This window comes from Neofelis nebulosa, chromosome 8 (assembly GCF_028018385.1).
Source record: "Neofelis nebulosa isolate mNeoNeb1 chromosome 8, mNeoNeb1.pri, whole genome shotgun sequence".
NCBI classification, from domain to species: Eukaryota; Metazoa; Chordata; class Mammalia; order Carnivora; family Felidae; genus Neofelis; species Neofelis nebulosa.
Window position 1 is genome coordinate 58,925,334 of NC_080789.1, and position 23,686 is coordinate 58,949,019.

General features: G+C 50.9%; 2 protein-coding genes and 1 pseudogene across 3 annotated transcripts; all 3 read left to right on the top strand.

The window, feature by feature from the left end:
* The first annotated feature begins 3,884 nt into the window (after window positions 1–3,884).
* On the top strand, window positions 3,885–11,111 carry TAC3 (tachykinin precursor 3). Of its 2 annotated transcripts, none has more exons than XM_058742319.1 (7): window positions 3,885–4,114; window positions 4,702–4,820; window positions 7,304–7,409; window positions 7,602–7,631; window positions 8,128–8,181; window positions 8,578–8,652; window positions 10,812–11,111. In XM_058742319.1, exons 2-6 carry the CDS (start codon window positions 4,707–4,709, stop codon window positions 8,649–8,651), a joined length of 378 nt encoding a protein of 125 aa, XP_058598302.1. In that variant the 5' UTR covers window positions 3,885–4,114; window positions 4,702–4,706; the 3' UTR covers window position 8,652; window positions 10,812–11,111. The 2 variants fall into 2 exon arrangements, with proteins under 2 accessions (XP_058598302.1, XP_058598299.1); XM_058742316.1 differs by having other exon boundaries at window positions 3,926–4,114; window positions 7,301–7,409.
* Window positions 5,200–5,307, top strand: LOC131484103 (U4 spliceosomal RNA; annotated as a pseudogene).
* Window positions 11,112–15,328: 4,217 nt separating the features above from the next.
* On the top strand, window positions 15,329–23,355 carry ZBTB39 (zinc finger and BTB domain containing 39). The gene is made up of 2 exons (XM_058742320.1): window positions 15,329–15,476; window positions 16,988–23,355. Exon 2 carries the CDS (start codon window positions 17,032–17,034, stop codon window positions 19,165–19,167), a length of 2,136 nt encoding a protein of 711 aa, XP_058598303.1. The 5' UTR covers window positions 15,329–15,476; window positions 16,988–17,031; the 3' UTR covers window positions 19,168–23,355.
* Window positions 23,356–23,686: the final 331 nt, after the last annotated feature.

Consider the following 23,686-nt stretch of genomic DNA (forward strand, 5'->3'; position numbering starts at 1 on the left):
ACTTCTCAGAACCAGCGGAGGAGATCCTGTCTGGCAAGAGGGGGCTGGTTATCAGAGCCTGACCGCCCCCGCTCTCTGCCTCATCTCCTGCTCCCAGGGCCCAAATTGTCGTCACTTTCCCAGTGAAGTGTCTGGTCATTTTCAGAAGCAATTTCAGGAGAATATGCAGCTGCTGCTCCCCATCCTGCTTTTCCTTCCCCAGGGCTGAAGGCACTGTCAGCTCTCTGGACTGGGGAGGGGATGGGATGGCGGGGGGTGGGGGGGGGAGGGCTCGAGTCCTGGTCTCCCTCCTGTCCCCCCTCCATCAGTCATGTGCTAGTTTGAGGACGGGGCTCGGTTGCCCCACCTGTGCCATGGTGCTTTACAGGGCTCCATCCTGACAGGAGAGGCTGAGGTTCTGCTGCCTCCCTGCTCAGCCAGCCCAGCATTCTCAAAGTCTGGGTTGTTTTTCTGAGGGGCACAAGCCACCCTGGAGCCCCCTAACCCCCATGAGGAGCCATTTTAGCATGTCAGCTCATACCAGCTCGAGCTAGGTCCTCCTGGCTCAGCTCATTTCCTCTGTAGGCTATGAGGGGCTCTTCCAGTCCTCGCTCTGAGGGCTGGCTCCCAGCTGGCTCCTGCCTGCGGGACTCTGCAGGATGCACAGGTTGCCATCCTTCCATTCTTTTTTAGTATCTCCACCCAGTGTCACCTCCAGCCCTGGCCCTTCCTTCCCCACCCCGCAGCACCCCTCCCAGGATGTTGAAGGAGCCCCCACGCTGCACCCCAGTTGTGTATATGGTGGGTATATGCGGGTCATCTTGCATACACAGCATCCACTTCTACCCCCAAGAACAGTCCACAAATCCAATCTCAGCTCAGCTCAATGCAACACACATTTTCCTCGCCCCCCCACCCACCCCGGCAACAAAGGGGAGGAGCTCCAGAGTGAGGGTCTGCTAGGGACCCTCTTCCTCTAGGCCAGTGATAGTCCTTGGAGATGTGGCTCAAATCAAAAGTGTCAAAGGAAAAAACCCCTACGTGCCCTGTAGCTGCAACACCTACTTTACATGCCATTTGCATATGGTCTGTGGGCAAGATGAAGCCCTGCCTGCCAGAGCCCTTCAAAGCCTCCCTCCTTCATCACCTCTCTGGCTTAGTTTAGCATTAGCTCTTTCAAGTCTTTGCTACTCCCAGAGATCAAGGGGTGATCAGTTCTCCCTGCCATTCCCTTGCTCCCCCCATCCTTGGCTCCCGCCATCCTCTGTGAGATGCTGCATCATCAAAGGACATTATTCATGGTGAACCTTTGCTGAAGCCCTGTTTCCCTGATGCCAGAGCTTGGGGGCAGGGACGGATGGGTTGGGGAGGAAGAGAGAGTCTGCCTCAAATGGGACCCAGGAGGCTTTAGTCCTTAGCCCTCAGTCTAACACTACTCCTCTTGCACCCCCAGTTCCCTCCAGCCTGCCTAGCTTGGACTTCCTTCTCCAGATTGATAGGGGGAGGAGAGGAGGTAGAATATGGCTACATCCAGTTGGGATCAGCACTTGATCTTCTCAAAGGCATGAACCTGCCATGTCATTTCCATGTAGACAAGCTCCAGCTTCTTACCCTCTTCCCACCAAAGGGTCCCAACGCTGGGTCCTGGCCCATGATTGGCCCAGACAGCCCTGTAATTAGCTGGGTAATGGGAAGCTTTAGATGAAGCCCCACCAGCCTCTCACATAATAAAGGAGCCTTGAGACCCAGCTGCTGCCCTCCCTCAGGGGTGAACGGGGGGCCATGTGCAGGCAGACTTCTCTCAGTATGGACCAAGTCCTAGAGTGGGTGGGGTGTTGAGAGTGTGGAGGGGAGAGACAAGCATTTCAGGACCCTAGCAGCACTTGAAAGGCTCTATGGAGGATGCACACTGTGGGCTGCAATACAAGAAGGAAGACTCAGGGTTCCTTTTTTGTTTTATAAATACATTTTTATTGATCACCTATTATATGCCAAACACTATAGAGCTAGGGATTCATGGTAAACAAAACAGACAAAAGTCCTTGCTCATGTGATGCTGACTTTCTGGTGGAGCGTGGGGTAGACAGACTATAAGTAAAGCATTTAGCATGTTGGATGTAATAAGTGATGAAGAGAAGAAACAGAAGGAGGATATGGGCTATAGAAGGGTGGTCATTTTAAGTAGGGTGATTGGGGAAGGCACTGGTGAATGGGGAGTCTTTTTAGTGAGTACCCAATTGCTGCGGTTCTCTTCTCAACCCACGATGTAGTACAGTGTAAGTCCCCAAATCTCCAGGTCTCTTAGAGAGGGGACTAACTCTTCCTCTGGGAGAGTTAACTGCTTCCTTACTGGTCAAAATTCATAGCATTGCAGTAAAATGAAAGGGAAGTTTGGAGTGAAAAAAGCCCAAAACTGAATTTGTGGCTCTTCTCCAGAAGTTATGTGTCATGGAGCACAAGACTGAATTTTTTTGTAAGATTTAAAAAAAAAAATTTTTTTAATGTTTATTTGTTTCTGAGAGACAGAGAGAGACAGAGTGTGAGTGGGGGAGGAGCAGAGAGAAAAGGAGACACAGAATCCGAAGCAGGTTCCAGGCTCCGAGCCATCAGCACAGAGCCCTATGTGGGGCTTGAACCTACAAACCGTGAGATAATGACCTGAGCCAAGTCGGACGCTCAACTGACTGAGACACCCAGGTACCCCAAGATTTTTAAAAAATTTTAAGTAATCTCTACACCTAGTGTGGGACTTGAACTTACAACCCCAAGATCAAGAGTTGCATGCTCTACCGAACGAGCCAGCCAGGTGCCCCAAGACTGAACGTTTTGAGCCTCAATTTCCTCACCTGAAAAATAGGAAATGCTAAGAGTGACACATGGCTCTGAAGCTGCTTTCACTTCCCCCTACGCCCCACCCCTTTCCCTTCAGCAGCATCTTCTCCTCCCATCCCCACTCTGAATCTGACTCTCCCCTGGGGTTCTACCTTAGGAATGAAGTGAGCAGTACAAGCACCCTCAACAGAGTGGGCCATTGAAGGAGAGGCTTGAAATGTCTGGGGAGAAGATGCCTGGGCCACAGGGAGACAGACTAGAGTTGGGAAAACATGTAATTGTGAGAAAAAAAGAAGCAATTAAGAGATCAATGCTGGGCTGGGCTGGGCTGGGCTGGGCTGGGCCTGGCCAGGCCAGGCCAGGCAAGGATTTGGGGGCAGTTCAGCCACAGTGTTCTCTTCCTCCTTTCCAACATTATAGCAGAAGGGATAGAAATTAGAACTTTGAAAGAATGCAACTAAATCAGGCTGATTCAAGGGTCGAGAAGGAGTGGTGTGGGGAGACGCATTAGCACTGAAGTGCTGGGGGGAGGCAGACACGGGAAGTTTCTGCATTCAGTAGCAGAGGAGAAGTACTGACCCTCACTTGGCCTGAGGACCAAGGTGATGGGTCAGCTGCAGCTGGGAGGAGGACAGAGGGAGAAATGAGAATGGGACTGGATGCCAGACTCACCTCCCAATGCTCAGGGGCCTGAACCTAGTTATCCTGGTGGTGTGGAAGGGCCAGAGAAGCACCTGCCCGATTTTTTTCTGGCCCGGCAGTTGAGTCTGAAGGTTTAAAGGGTGAGGAGCTGGTGAGTGAACAATGAGTAGAAAGAGACTCAAGGACCACACCTATTGAGCTAGATCCCGCATGGGAATTTTGGGACAAAGCATATACAACATCATTCTTTAGTGTGCCCAGCTCAGGGGCTGTTGCAAAGTGGGCTGCTGGATAACTCCAGCTGGCTGCAGGGTTTGTGTGGTTGTGTGTGTGTGTGTGTGTGTGTGTGTGTGTGTGTGTGTTTGTGTGTGTGTGTCTGCAGCCTATATCCTCCTTTTTCTCCACCAGCCTCCCCCCTCCCCTCCAGCCACCCTGGGATTGGTGATTCACAGCCCCTCCTCCAGCTCCCCCAGACCCTCCCAGAGCCTTTATCAGGGAGCTGGGCCGGTGTTCCTGCCACATCCTCAGATCCCCTCCACTCCCTGTTTCTCTGCACGGAGGGAGGCAGCGGCACTACCAGTGTGTGGGGAGTGGGCACTGCTGCCGACCAGCTCCCTGATCCTGCTAGACCATCTGCCCTGGGCTCAAAGCTACTCCACAGGTAGGCACGAGTGGGAGAATGTCGGATGGACTGGAGTTGGCACCAAAGGACAGAGGCCAGAGTTAGGAGGGAATAAAGGAACGGAGGGAATAAAGGTGGCAGCTTTTGATCTGGGAGCAGGGTAGTGGGAAGGTGAGCGGAAAGCACCGATAGGGTTTAAAAACCAGTAATGTTTGGAGCCTGCGGGTTCAGACTGATCCTTCCAATACTAGAAAGTTTTTGCCTAAGTCTGGGTTACCTAGTGCTGGAAAATAGAATCCAGGATCCCTCCTCAAGCTATGAAGACAGACTGGTGCGTGTCCCACGGATCTATCATCTTCCCTGGAAGACTAGCATCTGGCACTTTTGCAACATTGCTCATTGCCAGGTGCTCAGCCTGGGGAGATGTGTGGTGGGGGAGTGGGGAAATTGAACCCAAAGGATGGCCCTCCTGCTCAGAGATACTCTCCCCAGAACAGGGCTTGGGGGGTGGATTTGGGGGCTGGGGAAGCAGGATGAAGCCAGGCTGCCAGTTGCATAATGTCTCCTGCATTTGCACCCATGCCGCATCCTCCCTGCACCCCTGTCCTGTCCCTCTGCCCTCCTAGGCACCATGAGGAGTGCCCTGCTGTTCGCAGCCATTCTGGCCATTAGCCTGGCTCACGGTTTGGGGGCTGTCTGTGAGGACTCACGGGAGCAGGTAGTGCCCGGTGGGGGCCACAACAAGGTAAGGCGCCCCCTCTGGTTGTGCCCACTCTGGCAGAGTCCTGGACAGCGTCATGAGAGCTGGTGCCATGCCTGTTCCACAGCTGTTGAGAGGAAGGTGGGGTGGGAGTTACCCGGGTTATCCATCAGAGGGTGGGTTTCTCTGACTCTGGCAGTCTCCCGTTCTCAGTGTCTCTAGGGATGCCTCTAAGTGTCTCTCTCCCTCTGCATGTCTTTGATAGCCCTGTACCTAAAAAGTGCCCTACCAATACGTTGTTTGGTTGGTTGATCAGTGACTTAGGGATACTGTGAAGCGTAAGCTAGGGTGGTCCAGCTCAGTTACTATCCTTCTACAGGGGGCAGATCCTTTCCACTCCCTGGATGGTATGAAATATACTCAGAGCTTTGCGCAGTGGCAGTATCGTAGCCAATGAGGTTTATCCGAGGCGCGATTATTGCTAATTGAAAACTTGAAATATACTCAGAATTTCTCTCCCAAATGGTCATTTATATGCTATTTTACCTATCAGTTGTATGTATTATTTTATTTTCAAAATTCAAATAAATTCCTATACGCTCTGCTCATCCACCCTCAGTAACCTCAGGTGTTCCTAAGCCCTAACCTCTTCTTTCCTTTTCCTCGCCCTGCTCTAGCCTCTGCTTAGTCAGGATAGGGGGTAAAATCTCCACGAAACAGACCAGGCCCCAATTTCCAAAGTTTCTCTAAGAAAAAGAACAGGAGTTGTCAGGGAAGGGGTACAGGGGGAGAGCAGGGAGGGAGTCTTTTCAAGGTTTTGAAATGGCAGCAATTACATTGGTACACATGCTTTTAAGATGATTATAGGTGGAACTCATTACAAATTCAGTGTGTGAAGTCTAACTGCCTCTCCAGCTCAGATCTGTTTAGCATCTCATTACAGGAGGTGGGCAGAATATTTGAACAATTTGGGAAAAGTGGCTGCCTAGGATGTCGTGCACAGGGCAAAGAGAGAAATCAGTCTTCATCCATATGTGTCGCGGGGCACGCCAGGCTGGCAGCCTTGCAGGTGGCGGCCATTGCACCAGATCCAAAAGACCAGAAGCAGTTCAAAAATATAAAAAATACACAAGGAGTGCCAAAAATGGGCTGGACACTGTGCTCAGAGCCCACAGTTCCAGCTGGAGATGGTCAGAGTATCTGGCTATATTTCTTTAAAGCGAGCTTGCTTCAAGACCTTGGGCCAGGTGGCCAATGAAAGAGAGAGGTTGCCATCTCACCCCTTTTCCCTGAAGGTCTGTGAGGATGAGGGAAATTGGGGTGAGATGAGGGTAGGGTATATGTGTGCCCGGGTAACTGGTTGGTATATGCAGGGTACATCTGTGTAAATGTGCTGTGTGTGTGCCTGGGAGCCTAAGGACACCTGGGCTCTGGAGAGAGAGGCACCGCTGAGATTCAAGGTGAGAATCTCCAAACATGATCATTGTCATTGTTTCTCTGCAGCTGCAACTAACTGGCTGTGTGGTGTGTGCCCACAACCATCCTGCTGTGCCCAGGCTGCTTAAAAAAAAAAAAAATCAGCAAGACAACGAAGAGTCCCTGGTCCAGAATGGGGTTCAGTTGTAGAGGATAGGAGGTGTCATTCTGAACACACTGTTTTCCAGGCAATCTAAATTCAGTGTAGAAAAGAGAGAGGGAGAGACAACCAGAAGCAGAAATCTATGGAGAAGAAAAGAGAATGAGGGGTGGTGGGAACCACAGGCAGAGAAACATCCACGAACGTACTGCAGAGTAGGGGAATTTCAGGATTGCAGATGCGCCCCTGTTGCCTACTGACACCCATCCCAAGGACTGAGTCCTGTCTGTGACTCAATCATGGAATACAGAGGATGCTTGCTCTGTCCGATGGGCCTTTCTTGGGAGTGGCAGAAATCATGGCTCACTCCCATAGTGGGGCAACCACATCCTTGGGCAAACTGGTTCCTGATGTGCCAAGGAGAACAGAACCAATGGTCCTTCTCACTCAGAGGCGGCAGGAGATGGGAGAGAGCCCTAAGGGACAGTCTCCTTTGAGCTTGGGAGACAGTGACCAACTGTCCCAGTTTTCCCAGGACAAGCATAAGCCCCGAAAGCCCCACATCTCAGGGAAGCTCTTAGTTCTGGACAAACCAGGACACTTGGTCTGCCTACAGGGATGCCCACTGTGTTCTCTTTACCAGCGCTTCTCAAATCTTGCTGTGTATATGCGTTGCCTGGGAGCGTGGTTAAAACGCAGATTGTCTTAATAGGTCGGGGTAGGACTGAGATTGAGATTAAGTATTTCTAATGAGCCCACAGCAGTGGTGCTGCTGTTCCGTGGACCACAGTTTGAGAGCCCACTTCTCTTCCAGTGTAAACCAAAGGAAATCCTGAAGGAAACAAAATGTCAGGTTTAGCTGTGATGGGCTCAAGAAGAGGTTGTTCTTTGTGGGGAGGGGTAAGAGGATTAGGTGTGAGCCTCAGCCCTCTTTGTTTCTGTCCCTTAGAAGGACTTGGACCTCTACCAGCTGCCTCCATCTTTGCTCCGGAAACTCTATGACAGCCGCTCAGTCTCTCTGGATGGATTGCTCAAAATGCTGAGCAAGGCTAGCGTGGGTAGGAAGCAGCCTTGGGGGAAGTGTGGTGGGGGGCAAGATTCTGACCATTAAATAGGCTTGGGAGGAGCCTTCAGGTGGGATGGAGACTGGAGATGGCTTGGTGAATAATTGAGGGTTGTGACCTGAATCCCCTCTAACTGTCACTTTCCAGATTCTATTCCCCAGTTACACATTGTTCTTGCTTTCACAGATCCTAAGGAATCGCCACTTCCCCAGAAACGTGAGTAGCCTCTTGTCCCTCCCTGTCTCTGCTGACTGCTTGCTAGCTAGCGTTCCATGGGCGTGGGGCCCTGTGACCATTCTGGCTGGCCCCGTCTCAGCTGGCACAGACAATAAGCCAGCTGCAACTGTTCAGCCAGTCTTTCCTGGATGTGGGAGGTCACTGGGAACCGGGAGGAAGCAGGTGTGAGGAGTGTGGTGGACTTTCCCTTCATCAGCTGGTCATTGGGAACCAAGAGGATCTCTTGGTGGCTGTGAAGATTCTAAGCCAGGCACCTGTGGGGGCAGAGAATTCTTGAAGTGTGGAGGGGGGAGAGGTGGGCAGAGAGGGTGAGCTTAGGGGATAGCCTGTTCCCCTAACTTGGGGGACAAGCTGTGGCATGATAAAGAACCAAAGATCAGAAACCCGATTTCAGAAGTCTTGACACATCTCTCCCCCCGCACCCCACTCCCACCACCCATTATCACTGTTGGCAATGTTGGTCCTTTTTCTACAGGTGACATGCACGACTTCTTCGTGGGACTTATGGGCAAGAGGAACAGCCAGCCAGGTAGGAGTGTGTGGAGGTACAGTGGGAGGGTTTAGGGTACTACTGGCAAAGATATGGCAGAAGTCAAGTGCCTCATATTCGTCACCAGAGGGAAAGACAGGACTTTTCTTAGCTACAGTGAGGGTTCCTTGGCCCTTCTACCCAATCGGGTTGGATCCATGGTCCAGCTCTCCCTAGGAGCACAATGGGGAGACCTTTATAAGATAGTTCTGCTGCAGCTGGGAAGGAGTTGGGGGAATCTGTTTCCTCCCTATCTCCCAAACACAATGTGCTTCTTGTTCCCGACTCTGTCTTCCAACGCTGTCTTTCATGGCTAGCTAGCCCTTCGCTGTTGGGTCAGGGTGAAGGTCACATTCAAAAACATCTCTCCTAACAACACTGTTTACTTTATCCCAGACACTTCTATTGATGTAAACCAAGAGAATGTCCCCAGCTTTGGCACCCTCAAGTATCCCCCCAGTGTGGAATGAGGTAAGAATTGTTGGTTAGGAGAGGAAAGGGACTGTGGGAGCGGGGAGGGGGGAATGGGGTTACCACAAAGGCATTTCCTCTGATGTTACAGGCATTAATACTCATAAATCTGCCTTAAAATATACTGCCAGTGCCCAGCACACTGTTGGCCAAACACACCATCACTTAGAGGTGCATATTGGTCTGCAAGAACATGCACACTCACACGCACACACGTGCTCACTCACACACACCCTTCTTTCTTTCTTCTTCCCCTGTATCATGGACCCTGGCTGACTCATGAGCACGCATTAGTGGTGGGGAATGGGGAGAGAGGGGCTTCTCCTGTGGCTTCTCTGATGGGCAACTTCTGTTGTTTGGACTCCATTCTCTTATTATCTACGTACAAGATGAAGAGACCATCATCTGAAAATTACAGGGACAATAATTACAATTATTACAATTCGTACGTAAAGTGTTCTGCCTCTTAGGTGGGCTAAAACCTTTCAGATCATTCAGAATCTCCAGTGACTGGGTCCAGCGTGTAGTTCTTCACAAGAGTGCTTTAGGAAGAAATGCAAGGAACTCTGAAATTTAACAGGGTGTAACTAGCTTGGTTGCTTTGTGTAGCAAAATGGATAAGAGCATAGCCTGAGTTTGAATCCTGGATCTGCACCTCACTGGCTTGTCCCCTTGGCCAAGTTATATAACCCTTCTGTGCCTCAGTTTCCTCATCTGAAAAGTGGGAGGGATATTATTTTGCAGGGTTGTACTTTTGAGGATTGAGCGTAGATAGTCTTCAGAACAGTACCTGGCACACAGTGCATAGTGCTGTGTGTTGGCTGTGTTAGGATTACTGCCATCTGGGAGGCATGGGTAATGTCCCAGTGTCCCCCCTGCCTGGCTCTGGTCTGTCTGCCTAGAGCTGGCTCGGCTGGACCCTGGGCTTGAGTGGGCTGACAGATCTCTCCCTTAGTGTTCGAGTATGAGAGTCTCCCAGGGAAGCGTCTAGTCAAAACACAGAAACTACCGTGTCAACCCCATCTTCCCCCACACGGCAATAGCGGCCCAACTGATGGGTTTCTTTGCATTCTGAAGAAAGACGGTGTGGGGGGAGGAAAAGAGACGCATCGGGAAGCCTCTGTGAGCACAGAGAGACTCCTGTCCCTGTCCCTGTATCCCTGTTACCCGCAGTCACCGGTCTCAGGGGAGAGCAGAGGAGCAAGAGCTCTCGATGGCTCTCGATGAAACTGCCTGTGCATGGCTCCCTGGGCCCGGAGACTAGGTCTAGCCCCCCATTCAGTGTTGGGTGAGAGGGCACAAAGAGCCGTAATAACCGTAACTCGCTGATTACATGGTACTTACCGTATCATTTTGCTCTCATTAGACGGTTATTTCAGTCCTGCCGACCGCCAGATAATTATACGGGCAGCTATATCTGGATGACATAGTCTCCCCCAGCGTTATGCATTGGCCATAAAGATAATTACAGTGCAATTTTGCCATAGTATTTTATACAAATGGTGGAAACAAGTGCATTGTGGAAATCTACTTTTAATGCTCGCTGGTGAATCTAGGCTCTTTCAGAGGGGCCAGTCTCATAATTACAGCCTTCATAATGTCACCACTGATGGAGCATTCTCAACCTGTTAGGTGCCAGGAAGAATAGCACATAAAGTCCCCAGAGGCTGGCATTTAAAGGAGATTAGATGAGATAGATCAACACAGATCATTGTGTCATCTGATTTCATTCATGTGAAACTGCTAACAAAGGAAGTGATCCCTGGGCCTCTTCTTCCTCTGGGAGGTTTCTGGAAAGAGGAGGAGGGACTGGGGGACCCTGGGGAAGCATCAGCACCCAGGCACGTTGAATGGGGCTATAGTTTGCCTGACTCATGGGATGCTGAGCACAGGAGCCTGCTTAAGATTCTCTCTCTCTCCCTTTGCCCCTCTCTGTCTCTTAAAAAAAAAAAAAAAAGTAGCATGGTAAACTTGCAGCTGGGAAGGAACAAGCTCCTGCGGCTAGAAGAGTTCAGTCCTCCAGTTCAAAGGCTACAGGGAGAGCTGAGGGCTGAGACTTCTGTTCTCTTTTCCTCCCTTACATACCCCACTGCTTCCCCGACAAGTGGACGGTGGGAGTTTTACAGGATAGAAGATGTGATTTCATTTTTGCTCCTCAGCACTCCACTTCTGGACTCGTGGGCTGCATCATGAAGACACGTGCCCCCCACCTCCCAACCCCCAGCTGCACGTGCTCTATTTCCCTTTCTTCGCCCCCCAGCCCCCCCCACCTCGTAACACTCCTGTGCTTTGACTCCTTCCCCATCCCTCTACCTCACCGTGATGGAGAAACTGCAGAGTGAGCACCCTCAATCCTAGTGGGCATTGACCCTAGATCCCCTTGGATAATGTAAGTGTCCTACATTTAAAACTATGACATCTCTTTCCATTCCTCAACAATAAAAGATTTTCACATATGACCTAGAGTGATGTATTTATTTGGCTGGTGGGTGAGTTTTTCTCTTCCTTGACTCTTCGAGCTACGTAATATACACATACATGTATGCACACATGCATATATCATATATAAATGGAAGCATCTTTATTTGGCACACATATCAATTTTCCCAACAGTGCCTTCAGCAGTGCTTCATACAATTAGTATGGAAGATTTATTTAGTAATTAAAAAATAAATGAAGGGCGCCTGGGTGGCTCAGTTGGTTGAGCGTCTGACTTCGGCTCAGGTCATGATCTCGCGGTTCGTGAATTCCAGCCCTGCATCCGGCTCACTGCTGTCAGCACAGAGCCTGCTTTGGATCCTCTGCTCCCTTTCTCTCTCTGCCTCTCCCCTGCTCATGTTCTCTCTCTCTCTCAAAAATAAATAAACATTTAAAAAATAGTAAATGAATGAATTTGGAAGATGGTTTCTAGTGGTCAAAGACTTTCACAGACTAGCTTCAGATAAAGGAAAAATATATTCTCAATGGCTTGTCTGTATTTCTAGGATGAGCCTAGGAGACATCAGTCCCTGCATCTGACTCTACTTAGAGAAGGAGAGGGAGGTCAAGGCTGTGCAAGGACCCAGCCACAGAGGAGGATGCATCTATTGAATTGTACCATTTTTCTGTCTCCAAATGTCGAGCATGGATCCTGTAACGGTGACCTATACACATCGTTTACAGTGGAGCCAGTGGTGGACAAGCAAACAATGGGGTGTGGATGGGGAAGTTACTACAGAGGTCAAGAAAGAAGGGAGCAGGTATCTTCAGTGTCAGCTGGCCATTTCAGTTATTATAAAGGGAAAACATTTGTCTCAGACTCCTCTACAATGCAACTGACACCAGCCCCTGTAGCACTGGTCTAGCAGTCCACAGAATATATAAGCCCAGGGATCCCAAGGAGGTATTCTGTACCCTAAGGGAACAGTCTGGGAGATCCTCAGGCTCCGTATTTTAGCCCAGTGCAGGGCCTGGCAGTACCCCCTGAACTACCCTGCTACAACATCAACGCTCCATTCTCCCAAGGCAGTGTAGAGACAGGGCCACGGAGCCAGAGGTCACTTCCTACAGTTCCTTCACCCCAGTGAAAGTTCTCTCTTCCCAGAACCTTAATGGGGCAATTTTGGACCCACAGCTGAATGGTGGGGATGGGGAAGGAGAGAAAGCTCAACTCAGCATCCCTTAGGTCAGGTTTATTGCTACAGGTCAAAGAATGTTGTTACCCCAGAGCCTCAAGCCTTTCTTCAGTGACTCATCATGTTGGCTTTTCAAAATGATCTATCTAGGTTTTAAAGTGGGGTAACTTTTGCAGAGTCTGGGGAATTTATTTAGGTCATGAAAACTTCAAGAGTTGTTTCTGCTCAGACTTGGGAGATGGGCGTGTGTGCTGAGATGACACAGTGCTTTGCCAAGTAGGAGCATAAATGCAGAAAGGTTGCTCTCTGGTGGGGCTGACAAAAATTGCAGTCCTTGGGATTCCAGGAAAAAGGAAGCCAAATTTTAAGTCAGATTCCTGTTTTTGTACTTGGAGAACGTGTGAAAGAATACTGGCCCTCCTCTTCCTGTTGTAAAGAGGTTGGTGCCTAAGGAGACCTAGCCAATAAGACCTTGACTGGATTTGTGGCTTCTCCACTTAGCTGTGTGTGTGTGTGTGTGTGTGTGTGTGTGTGTGTGTGTGACTGGGATTGCATGGTGATTCTTACTTTAAAAAGATTTCAGTCTTTAAGTTTCTGGACTAATTCCAACGTGTGTGGAGGTGTGGTTTCGCCACACTAACAAGCAATGCTCTGACACTGTCTACCCAAAGATAATATCAGATTCCACAGGTTAAGAGCTCAGTCCACTGAGACTGCCCCTTGCTTGGGATGCCCTCTCATGTCCAAGTTGTTACCTGTGTTCTGACCTACAGGCTCTGGTAATGAAATAAAAAATATATATATTTCTTATTATAAATCACAATATCACAACTATAAACAGTATAAACTTTAATCTACACCTTTAGGGTGGTTTCTTAGCTCGTGAAGTACATTTACCAGGGTCAACACTCCCCCAGAGATAGTTAAGGCATTTGGTTAGGAAGCTTGAAGAGGCCCCCAGACTTTTGCAGCCTAACGTCTCAGAGTCATGCTGGAGGTGTGGAGTCTATCAGTTTGTGTGAGGGTCCACTTTAGGGGCACACCCGGTCACCTCGTCCAACTGTGGGGGTTGGCCTGCCACTGGAACGTGTATCAGCTTCCAAGTGACCCTTTCGTGAGAGAGCTAAGTGGGATTGTCTGCCCCCCAAATTGCAAGAGGGTCCTATGACCGTTTTTGTATCTCCTTGCTAATAAATATTACATGATTGGCATCATTTGGTAGAACACTTGCTTTTGGTATAATCTAACACCAGTTAGTGAGGTTGTGGAACGAGGGACACCCAATCTCCCAAATGCGTCAAGATAACTGATGGTTACTGAATAGCCAAACTGTCTTAGATCACTTGGCAACTTCCAGCACATCCTCCTCTTCCCATTCACCCATGGAGGAATTACTGAACTCTACCATGCGCCTGCTCGGGGAAGGGGGTGGGGGGGTTGTGCCTGGCCGTTTTCTATCATCTGGCAGTGGACAGAATGTGCTGGGAGAGAGGCTGAAAGAGAAGGGTCCCAGAGCCTGAGGGGTTCCTATGTATTGAGGGGAGAGGATGGGCTGCCCATGACCACTAATGTCTTCGGTGGTAATGGTGGTGGAGGGGCGGTGGCAGGGAGGGCAGGGAGTTTTGGTTTGATGACAATTTTTGGGCAGGGGCATCTGAGGAGAGGATTTGGAGGGTAGATGCAGTGCTAAGGGAAACAAGTGGATAGAAGCAGCACAACTGAACTCTAGAAACAGTTGAAGATATAATGGAAGAAAAATAATTTTCCCTCAACCCTTCCAAGTTCTTGGCTGAGACCACCCTATAATAAAAGACTGATTAACAGGAGAAAAACAAACAGAAGTTGAGTAGCCTCAACAGTATACCTCCTGTATACATGGGAGATGTCCAGGAAAACAGAGTCACTCCCTAAAATGGCCTGAGCCGTCACCTTAAATACCATCTCTAGCTAAAGACAAAAGAATATACTGGGGGTAGAGAGCCAGTTATGGAGGGTTTTCAGGTCAAGCCTGGTAAATAAGGGTATGGTTGTTAGGCAGATTTAAGTCTTGCCTTCTCCATTGATAAGAGTTTCTGGAGATTTAGTCATTTTCTCTTCCTCGTACAGAGAGGGAGACACCCTTACAAATGGAGATTTCCCTTATAAATGTAATTTCTATTCTGCTTTCAGAGCTTCTCCTGTGTCTGCTGTTTCTTAAAAATAAGCAATCTAAAATAATCCTTATGCCAAAAAGGCATATTTGGGGTGGCAAATTCTGCTCGCCTTCAGGGAGGACAGACTGCAGGGAACAGGCTTGGGCTCCCAAGGTGGAGAGGGATCCTGTAAATTCCGTCCTTTGGCCCCTAGGTGGGAGGAGGGGCATCCTCGAATTTTCAGAAGAGCGTGTACCAGGGGCCCAGCCCTCAAGTTCATTCAGTCAAGCAGGCTTTATTAAGCACCAATCATAAGGACCAGGAAGTATGTGGTAAGCACTGCGTTGAGTAGTTCTCGAGACAGATCCCTGACTTCAGGAAGCTCTCAGCCTAGCCAGCTCACAGCCTAATGGAGACTATAAACTAATCAAATAATCTTACTTTCCCCCCTCTTTTTTGCAAAACCACAATAGTGGAAGTTTTGAGAAGCTTCTGGGACTAGGAGACCTAGGTCAGGGTAGAGGATGAGTGTAGAGTCGGGATAGGGTTTTTCACTTATCCGGGTCCCAGGGCGAGGAGGGAATGGTCCTCCACCTGGTAGATCAGAACATTTCAGAAAAACCAGTATCAAGGGAGTTGGAAACTTCCCCGCAGCTGCTCGCGCCGCGGCCGGGCCCGCGGTCCCAGGGCCGCGCGGAGGCGGGAGGTGAGGCCTGAGCAAGGGGTCCCGCGGCGCGCGGGGGCCCGGCCGGCCGGCCGGCTGCTGGGGGCGGGCGGAGTCTTGGCGGCTCCGGCCCCGTCCACCTGGCGCCCGGCCCCGCCGTGGGGGGGCGCTGCCTCCTCCCGGGCGGCTGGGGGCGCTGCGACCAAGCGGCGGGGGGCGCTGCCTCCTCCGGGACGGCGGGGGGCGCTGCGGGCCGGGCGGCGGGGGCGGCCCGGGCCGGCGCGGCGAGCGGCGCGGCGGATGGAGAGTCTGGCCGCGGCCGGCGGCGCCGCCTCCTCGTCGGGCCGGGCACGGCGGGCCGGGGCCTTTGTGTGAGGCGGCGGTGGCGATGGTGCTCGGGCCCCGCGGAGCCGGGTAAGCGCGGCCGGGCCGAGGGCTGCCCCTGGCCGAGGCCCGACCCCCCTCCCGGCCCTTCTCTCGTTCTTGCTGGGCTCCCTCCTGCCGGCTCTCCTGGGCCGGACCCATCATTCCCGGCCGCGCGCCGACCCCGGCCGGTCCCGCCGCCCATCCCTTCTATCCCGTCCGGCCCGGCGCCCCGGCCCCCGTCCGGAGGCGCTCCGGGGGATCCCCCGCCGTTTGAGGAGGGACCGAGGTGCTCGGTGGCCCCCAGATTGGAGCACCCTCGCCCGATCCAACGCCCTTCTTCCTGGATTCGACCCTCCAGAGGGGAGACTGCGGCGCCACGAGATTGTTGGGGTGCCTTCTCGGAAGTTCCCAGTCTGCCTCCCTCCCACCCCCCGACTCAGGCTTTCCGGTGCCCCGACCTGATGTGTGGCCACCAGGGCCCGGGAGATGCTTGACTGGTATCCCAGCAATGCGCAGAAGCTTCTTGGACCCCAGCAAAAGTTGGGAGTTAGTAGGAGGTGGTGAGGTGGAGAAAGGGGCTGTGTCGCGCGGGGCGAGTGGTGAGACTGAAGGAGAATGTAGCTAGCTTGTCTTCCTTAGGCATGCAGTACTCGAAAGGGAGGAAAAGTGGGATCTGGGAAGCCTTTAGGAGTCTTACCTATATAATTAGATGCCTTCTTAGGGCATCAAGTAAAAATCTGGTAGTTCTGGTCAGCGTATGCATAAGTCCCAAAGAGGGTGGTAAAAGAAAAAAAAAAAACAAACACATTTTTAAGTAAGAGTAAATACCACAGTGTATTCTACTCTGCTTTATTTCTTTGGGTCCTGAGTGCTTTAGCTTCATCCACAGCATAGAGAGAAGGTGACAGAACACTATCTGGATGGCTCTGGGCTATGGCGAGACAAGAGAGTAGGCAGGTAGCAGGGAGAGATGGGAACTCGTGAATGAGCAAGAGGTTTATTGGACTGAAAAGACACAGCATTGATAGGAAACTAAAAGAGCAACCTTATCTTGCCCTCAGTGGCTAATGGAGCTTTGGTAATTGTGTCCCAAGATGTATATGGCATTTGGCAATTGTAAGAGAAGTGAAGGTACTCAATGAGATAGGAAAGCTTGTATTCGGGAAGAAATTAGAAAATTAATATGAGTAAAATCTGAGCCGTGGCTCTGGTAATGAAATAAAAACGGTGTCTGAGAAGGTGCCTCTGGCTTGGCTCTGAGGCACTAGCTCCTGTCCAACCAGGCCTACAACCTCTCTTACTGACTCTTAAAGACCAAGCTGTCAGATTTTTTTCAATACTTTTGGATTTTGTTAGGAGGACTCTGTGACTATGCAGGGAGAGAGGTCATTGTCCCGTCATTGCGCCCAGCAGCATAGACCAGCTCTCCACGTCCATTTTCTCCTGCTCTTCTCCACCCAGGGCTTGGAAACACTCAGACGGGCGGTATTTTCTTCCACAGAGCTCCTCGCCTGCAGGGATGTGTGTGGCCATCCATCTCTTCCTTTTGCTGTCCGTAGGTGAACCGTGCTGATACAGAGGCAACTTCACAGGAGCTGCTAAGATGGGCATGAGGATCAAACTGCAAAGCACCAACCACCCCAACAACCTGCTGAAGGAACTCAACAAGTGCCGGCTCTCGGAGACCATGTGCGATGTCACCATTGTGGTGGGGAGCCGCTCCTTCCCGGCCCACAAAGCCGTGCTGGCCTGTGCAGCTGGCTACTTCCAGAACCTCTTCCTGAACACTGGGCTCGATGCCGCCAGGACCTATGTGGTGGACTTCATCACCCCTGCCAACTTTGAGAAGATTCTGAGCTTTGTCTATACATCAGAGCTCTTCACAGACCTGATCAATGTTGGGGTCATCTACGAGGTGGCCGAGCGCCTGGGTATGGAGGATCTCCTTCGGGCCTGCCACTCCACCTTTCCTGACCTGGAGAGCACGGCCGTGGCCAAGCCCCTGACCGGCGCCAGTGAGAGCCACTCTGGCGCCCAGAGTTGTAGCTCGGCAGAACCTACCTATCCCCTTGGAGACCTCCGGGCTGGTGGGGAGCATTTCGGTCCTGATAGGAACTACGTGTTACCTAATGATGCTGGAGGAAGCTGTAAAGACGAAGAGAGAAATGTTACCGGTGACACTAACCATAGCCTGCCTCTGCCACAGCAGCCACTGCCGCCAAAGACAGAAGACCATGATGCTCCTGCTCCTTTCACTTCCGTCCCCAGGATGGCGACTCCGCCAGGCCTAGGCACTGTCAGCATGGGCATCCAAACCAGCACCAGCTGCTGCCAGCCATACAAAGTTCAGAGCAATGGAGACTTCAGTAAAAACAGTTTCTTCACCACTGACAATGCAATTGACATGACCACTGGGACCAACTCCTGTCTGAGCAATAGCGACCACTCCAAAGATCCAGGCTTTGGGCAGATGGATGAGCTCCAGCTGGAGGACCTGGGGGATGGTGACTTGCCGTTTGAAGACCCCACTGAGGAGACAGGCACGGCCGAGGAGGTGATTGAGTTGAGTGACGACAGTGAGGATGAGCTGACTTTTGGAGAGAGTGACAGCCGAGAGAATAAGGCCATGCCCTGCCAGGTGTGCAAGAAAGTTCTAGAGCCCAACATTCAGCTGATCCGACAGCATGCTCGGGACCACGTGGACCTGCTGACAGGCAACTGCAAGGTCTGTGAGACCCACTTCCAGGACCGAAACTCCCGGGTGACCCACGTTCTGTCCCACATTGGTATTTTCCTCTTCTCCTGCGACATGTGTGAAACTAAATTCTTTACGCAGTGGCAGCTGACCCTCCACCGACGGGATGGGATATTTGAGAACAACATTATTGTCCACCCCAATGATCCCCTGTCTGGGAAGCTGGGTTTGTTTTCAGGGACAGCCTCCGCGGAGTTGAAATGCGCTGCCTGTGGGAAGGCACTGGCCAAAGATTTCCACGTGGTCCGGGGGCACATCCTGGACCATCTAAACCTGAAGGGCCAGGCCTGTAGCGTCTGTGACCAGCGCCACCTCAACCTCTGCAGCCTCATGTGGCACACGCTGTCCCATCTCGGCATTTCAGTCTTCTCCTGCTCTGTCTGTGCGAACAGCTTTGTGGACTGGCATCTCCTAGAGAAGCACATGGCCGTGCACCAAAGCCTGGAAGACGCCCTCTTCCGCTGCCACTTGTGCAGCCAGAGCTTTAAGTCGGAGGCCGCCTATCGCTACCATGTCAGCCAGCACAAGTGCAACAGTGGCCTTGACGCCCGTCCTGGCTTTGGGCTGCAGCACCCAGCTCTCCAGAAGCGGAAGCTGCCCGCGGAGGAGTTCCTGAGTGAGGAGCTGGCTCTGCAGGGCCAAGCTGGGAATAGCAAGTATAGCTGCAAGGTCTGTGGCAAAAGGTTCGCCCACACAAGCGAGTTCAACTACCACCGGCGGATCCACACGGGCGAGAAGCCGTACCAGTGTAAGGTGTGCCACAAGTTCTTCCGAGGCCGCTCGACCATCAAGTGCCACCTGAAGACGCACTCGGGGGCCCTCATGTACCGCTGCACGGTCTGTGGCCACTACAGCTCCACCCTTAACCTCATGAGCAAGCACGTCGGCGTGCACAAAGGCAGCCTCCCGCCCGACTTCACCATCGAACAGACCTTCATGTACATTATCCATTCCAAAGAGGCAGAAAAGAACCCGGACAGCTGACTGGGTCCCAGCGGAGCTAGGGGGAGCTCCCAGGCGGCAGCCAGGACATTGATTTTCTAGTGGCTGTTGGTCCCTCTCCAGCCAGAGTTTCAGTTTGGCCTTGCTAGGAATTCTGTTCTGTCCTGTGTTTAAAGAAGAAACGAAGAAGAAAGAGCACACGAGCTGTTACTGTATTTGAGAAGCGACGGCCCTATCATGTTTACCTCCTTACCTGTTCTTGCCCAGGAAGGGCTGTGTTTTTTGATTCTTTTGAGGCCGGTTTGGGGATCTGGTCAGGCAGTTGGCGTCAACTAGATCCTCTCTCCGAGCCTCTCAAGTTTTAGTTTACTGATAGGTTTTATGCTGCTAACAATCCAACCAACGGCCTCACTGAATAGAGGAGGTGGAGAGAGGGCTTTTCACTGTGGGTGTTAGTACCAGATTTCCAACTGGGACGCCCAGCTGTGAGAGAGATTTTGGAAATGTGGTCGTTCGGAAAAGACTAGTCAGCAGGGCAGCTCACCTCAGGTTCCCGGCCCAGCCCTCAGCAGGGAAAAGGCAGATGGGATGGAGGTGCCTGCTTGTTGCGACACTCTAATCTGCTGATGGGACAGTAAAATCTTTTGGCAGCTAGATCCAAACTGGGGACAAAGCTTTCTATTTAGGTCAGAACGCTTTGGGATGAATCCTTGCCAGTCAGAAGAGGTGGCCTGCGGTGCCGCCAGAAGTGGCAGCCGGGATGGACAGGAAGGGAGGTTTCTCCTTTCTCCTCAATTCCAAAGAAATACGGTTTTATGGAGTTATAGCCCAGGTTGCTAGGCCTTCCCTGTGGGGTAAAGAGGACAAGGAGCCACTTTGATACAGTCACCTGTCATCTGGCAGCCTCCGTCGAGCTTGAGTTTCCTGGTGGAGAGGTGGGGATGTCTCTGACAGCAGCAGCCTTGCCTTAATTTACATCCAGTCTCCCACCTAGAAGTGTGTTTGACCTGTGGTGTAGATGAGAAGACCCCATGAGGTGGCAGAGTGATGGACTGTGAGCCCTTCAGGATTGAAGGGACCTGGGTAACGTGGTGTGTAGCGGGATGTGCGCTCTGTCTGTCCCAGTCGCGTAACCCGTTGTTTACTTTGTACACTAACTGGCCGGGAGCCTTGGCAGCTCACCTTTGACCTGCTGGAATTTGTCCTGATCTGTCATTGCATTGCCACCAGGGGGCGCTATTGGAGGGCAGCTGGTTTAGGCCCTCCCTGGGTGGCTGTGATGGAGTCTGCCCAGTCCTTGGGGCTGGTTGGCTCCGTTCTCAGTGGCTTTTGAGGGGTTTCTGCCCAAAGAAGGCTTGAGGGAGAGGGCCCTCGGATCTCGCATATTCACAAGGTAGCACCTCAGTAACTCATACTACCTCACCCTGCTCAGGCGAGCTCTGGGAGTCCCTGGCCGAGGCCCTGACACTGCCCTTGGTGGGACTCAGCCGCACCCCGGGCTGTTTCACAAGCAAGTGGTTTTAATTCACTCACAGAGCCTTTTTGGACAATAATATTTATTTATTTTTGCTTTTATATACATATTATCCAGCATCTCTTTTGGATTAGTGACTTCAGGAAAATGAGTTTCTCTCCAGCAAGTAGCCATATTCCAGGGGACAATCCTGGCCAGAGATTTGGGAAACGGGCTAGAATAGGGGAGAAGGTGTCAAGCCTTTAAACAAGCAAATTCTTTTCTTTCTCTCCACATGGTCTCTTGCATTACCTTTTAGATAATGGATGTAAGTTCTAGAAATTTGGGGCCTATTAAATTCCTAGGCCTTTTATCCCTCTTCCTTCCTGTGATTGAGTAGATTGGGGATTGTGTTGAGGGTAACAAGTTATATGAAGGACCATTTTGCACATTTTCTCATCCTTCCTCTATGTTAAGATATACAGGCAAGCCAAAGCTCCGTCCTTATTGGACTTGCTGTCTCTCTCCCTAGCCCTAAGTTGATAAAGCCTCCCAGTTAGGGTGCATGACTCTCTGGTGGGGTGACTGTTACACGAAGAGATTTGTACAGTGGCCACTTTTGCCATCTAAACCCAACTTGTTACCTGTTGCCTCAGGTCATTCTTGTCAGGAGAGCAGTGCTGAGACTTTTTTTTTTTTTTTTAAAGTTTATTTATTTTGAGAGAGTACAGTACAAGCAGGGGAGGGGCAGCGAGAGGGAGAGACAGAATCCCAAGCAGTCTCCGTGCTGTCGGCACAGAGCCCAAGGCGGGGCTCAAACCCACGAACCGGGAGATCGTGACCGGAGCTGAGATCAAGAGCCGGACGCTCAACTGACAGCCACCCAGGTGCCCCAGTGCTGAGATTTTTCACCCCTGGTTGGCTTCTCCCTTTCTTCCCCATGCTGACCATTAGAAATTTAAGGAGAACGTGCAAAAGGCTACCGTCTAGTGTCTGCTAAGCTTTTCAAGGCTGGGTAATTCCCAGACTGTTGATGAGGACTGATTTTTGAATGGTCAGATTTGAGAGAGGTGGTACTTACTGGAACCCAGCCAGGTAGCTGAGAATGGATCAGTGTGCTGGAGAAACCCTTTTCCTTAACGGAGGGCATCGTGGATGCTGGGTAGTCTGTATACTTAACCTGAAACTGTGAAGTTTTCCCTTTTTGCCAGTAAACCAAAAAGCAAATCCTTGAAACTTTGCCCCTGAAACACTAAACAAAAAACTGCATTCCCTGATCCTCCTGAGTCAAGTGGTTGATCAGGGTGGCCCGGTTGGCTGCAGTTAGACATGTAGCAGGGTCAGTAGCTCATGAGGCTCACTGACCAAACCCTGTTCCTCTGCTTGTCCCCATATTCACACCTGACCCCTCCCTCTGTTTGGACTCATGTTTGCTGCCTCCAGTTCACTCTTTTCTGAACTGTTTTACTTGAAACTCTCTATTGTGGCAGAGGGCATCTGGGATACCTGGTTGAAGGTATTCATTTTCTTTTGAGTTTTTTTATTTTTTTTCAACCTTCTGTTCATTTGATTTTGTTGCCCCCATGCCCCCGCCTTCCCCACCGCCCCCCCCTTCCCCACCTTGGAGCCCAGTTTAGCAGTCTGCTGTATTGTTCTGAGGTTCTCTTTGACCCCTGAATGTCTTTTTTTTTTCTCCCTTTTTCCTTTTTCTTGTTCTGACTCAGGACGAGCTACGTAATTTGCAGAGCCCTTTGTTTAAAAATGAAGAATTTCGAGATGGCGACTGTAGAGCATTAAACCAAGCATGAGGCTATTCCCAACCTGTTTCTTAAGGGAAAAAGGTAATACTTGTATGGCACATTGGAAGAAACAGCAGAGGCTGCTTGTGGCCAGAGGAAGGGATCTGTATCCTGCTTCTCCTGTCACTCAGTGATGGCTCACTGATGGCCACAGCACCTGCTGGGAAGCGCTGCTGTATTTTAGTATTTGGTCCTAAATTTTAAGGCCCCAGGGAGTCTCTATAGTTCATGGCTAGCTGGAAAAAAAGGAGGTGGGAGTTGGGCCCATGTGACCTCTAAGAACCAGGAAATGGGTAAAAGTTCTTTTTGACTTTCTTCCTTTCTGTTCAGCATCCCTTGGTCTCCAGGACAAACCTTTGGGCTTAAATACCTTCTCCCCAGTCAGGTTTTGCTACTGATGAACACTCTTTGTTTTCTGGCCTCTTGCTGTGCCCTATTCTTGAGACTACTCATCTTTGGAAGCGAATTCAAATCCTTTTATAGATGGACACTGATTTTGTTGGCACGGGAGTGGGCTGTGTGGAGAAGTCTGCCCATCTGGAGGTCCCCACACATCCTTTTGCCTCAGTCCTGCACTGAGTGAGTCAGGAAGCACAGGCACACAGCATTGATTTCGTTGTGATCACGCATCGTAACCTGAACACCCGAATGGAAATGAAACTGTTTTGATTTCGATGTTTCTTTAACACCCCTCCCCCTGTCCAGTCTGCCCTCCCCTCCCACCTCTGCCAGCGAAAGTCTCTTACGAAACCAAGAAGAGTTGTTGACGTCTAACTTCCTTCCATTAAATTAATAAGTACTGACCTCCTAATATTTAAGTGTTTACTATCTATTGCTGTAAAGTTTTGTATATTTTGTAAACTTCTTTTCCCAAATAGTAGATGTCTAAAATCGTTGTACATCTGATTCTTTTATATTCCATTGTTCGGCACAAAGTGTGGTTTTTATTTAGAATAAAAAAAAAAAGGAAATTTGAAACGAGAATTCTTTTCCTACTGACTGGGGTTACTGTCCCTTGTTGAGATCGGAGCCCAGCACCCGTTAGCGGCAGCTTTCTCAGCAGCTGCCAGGATTCTTCCAGGTGGCAGCTTCCTTTCCTGTAGCTGGAATCCCCCAGGGCTGACTTGTTAACCTGTTTTTAGTGGGAAATTAAGTCAATAACCCAACCTTTCCAGGGGAAACCTCCCTGAGGGGATCTTCCGTTGGCTCAGAGAGTAGTGGGACTCTTGCTCATGTCTAGTTGGACAAGAGATTTGGCCTCAAAGGGTCATGCCAGTGCCATCGGATTCACTGACATGGTATGTTGGAG

Coding starts and splice junctions, on each gene's coding strand:
- ZBTB39 (XM_058742320.1), top strand. CDS start 17,032: ATGGGCATGAGGATCAAACTGCAAAGCACCAACCACCCCAACAACCTG.
- TAC3 (XM_058742316.1), top strand. CDS start 4,707: ATGAGGAGTGCCCTGCTGTTCGCAGCCATTCTGGCCATTAGCCTGGCT. Junction 4,821..7,300: donor CCGGTGGGGGCCACAACAAG/GTAAGGCGCCCC, acceptor TCTGTCCCTTAG/AAGGACTTGGACCTCTACCA. Junction 7,632..8,127: donor ATCGCCACTTCCCCAGAAAC/GTGAGTAGCCTC, acceptor CTTTTTCTACAG/GTGACATGCACGACTTCTTC.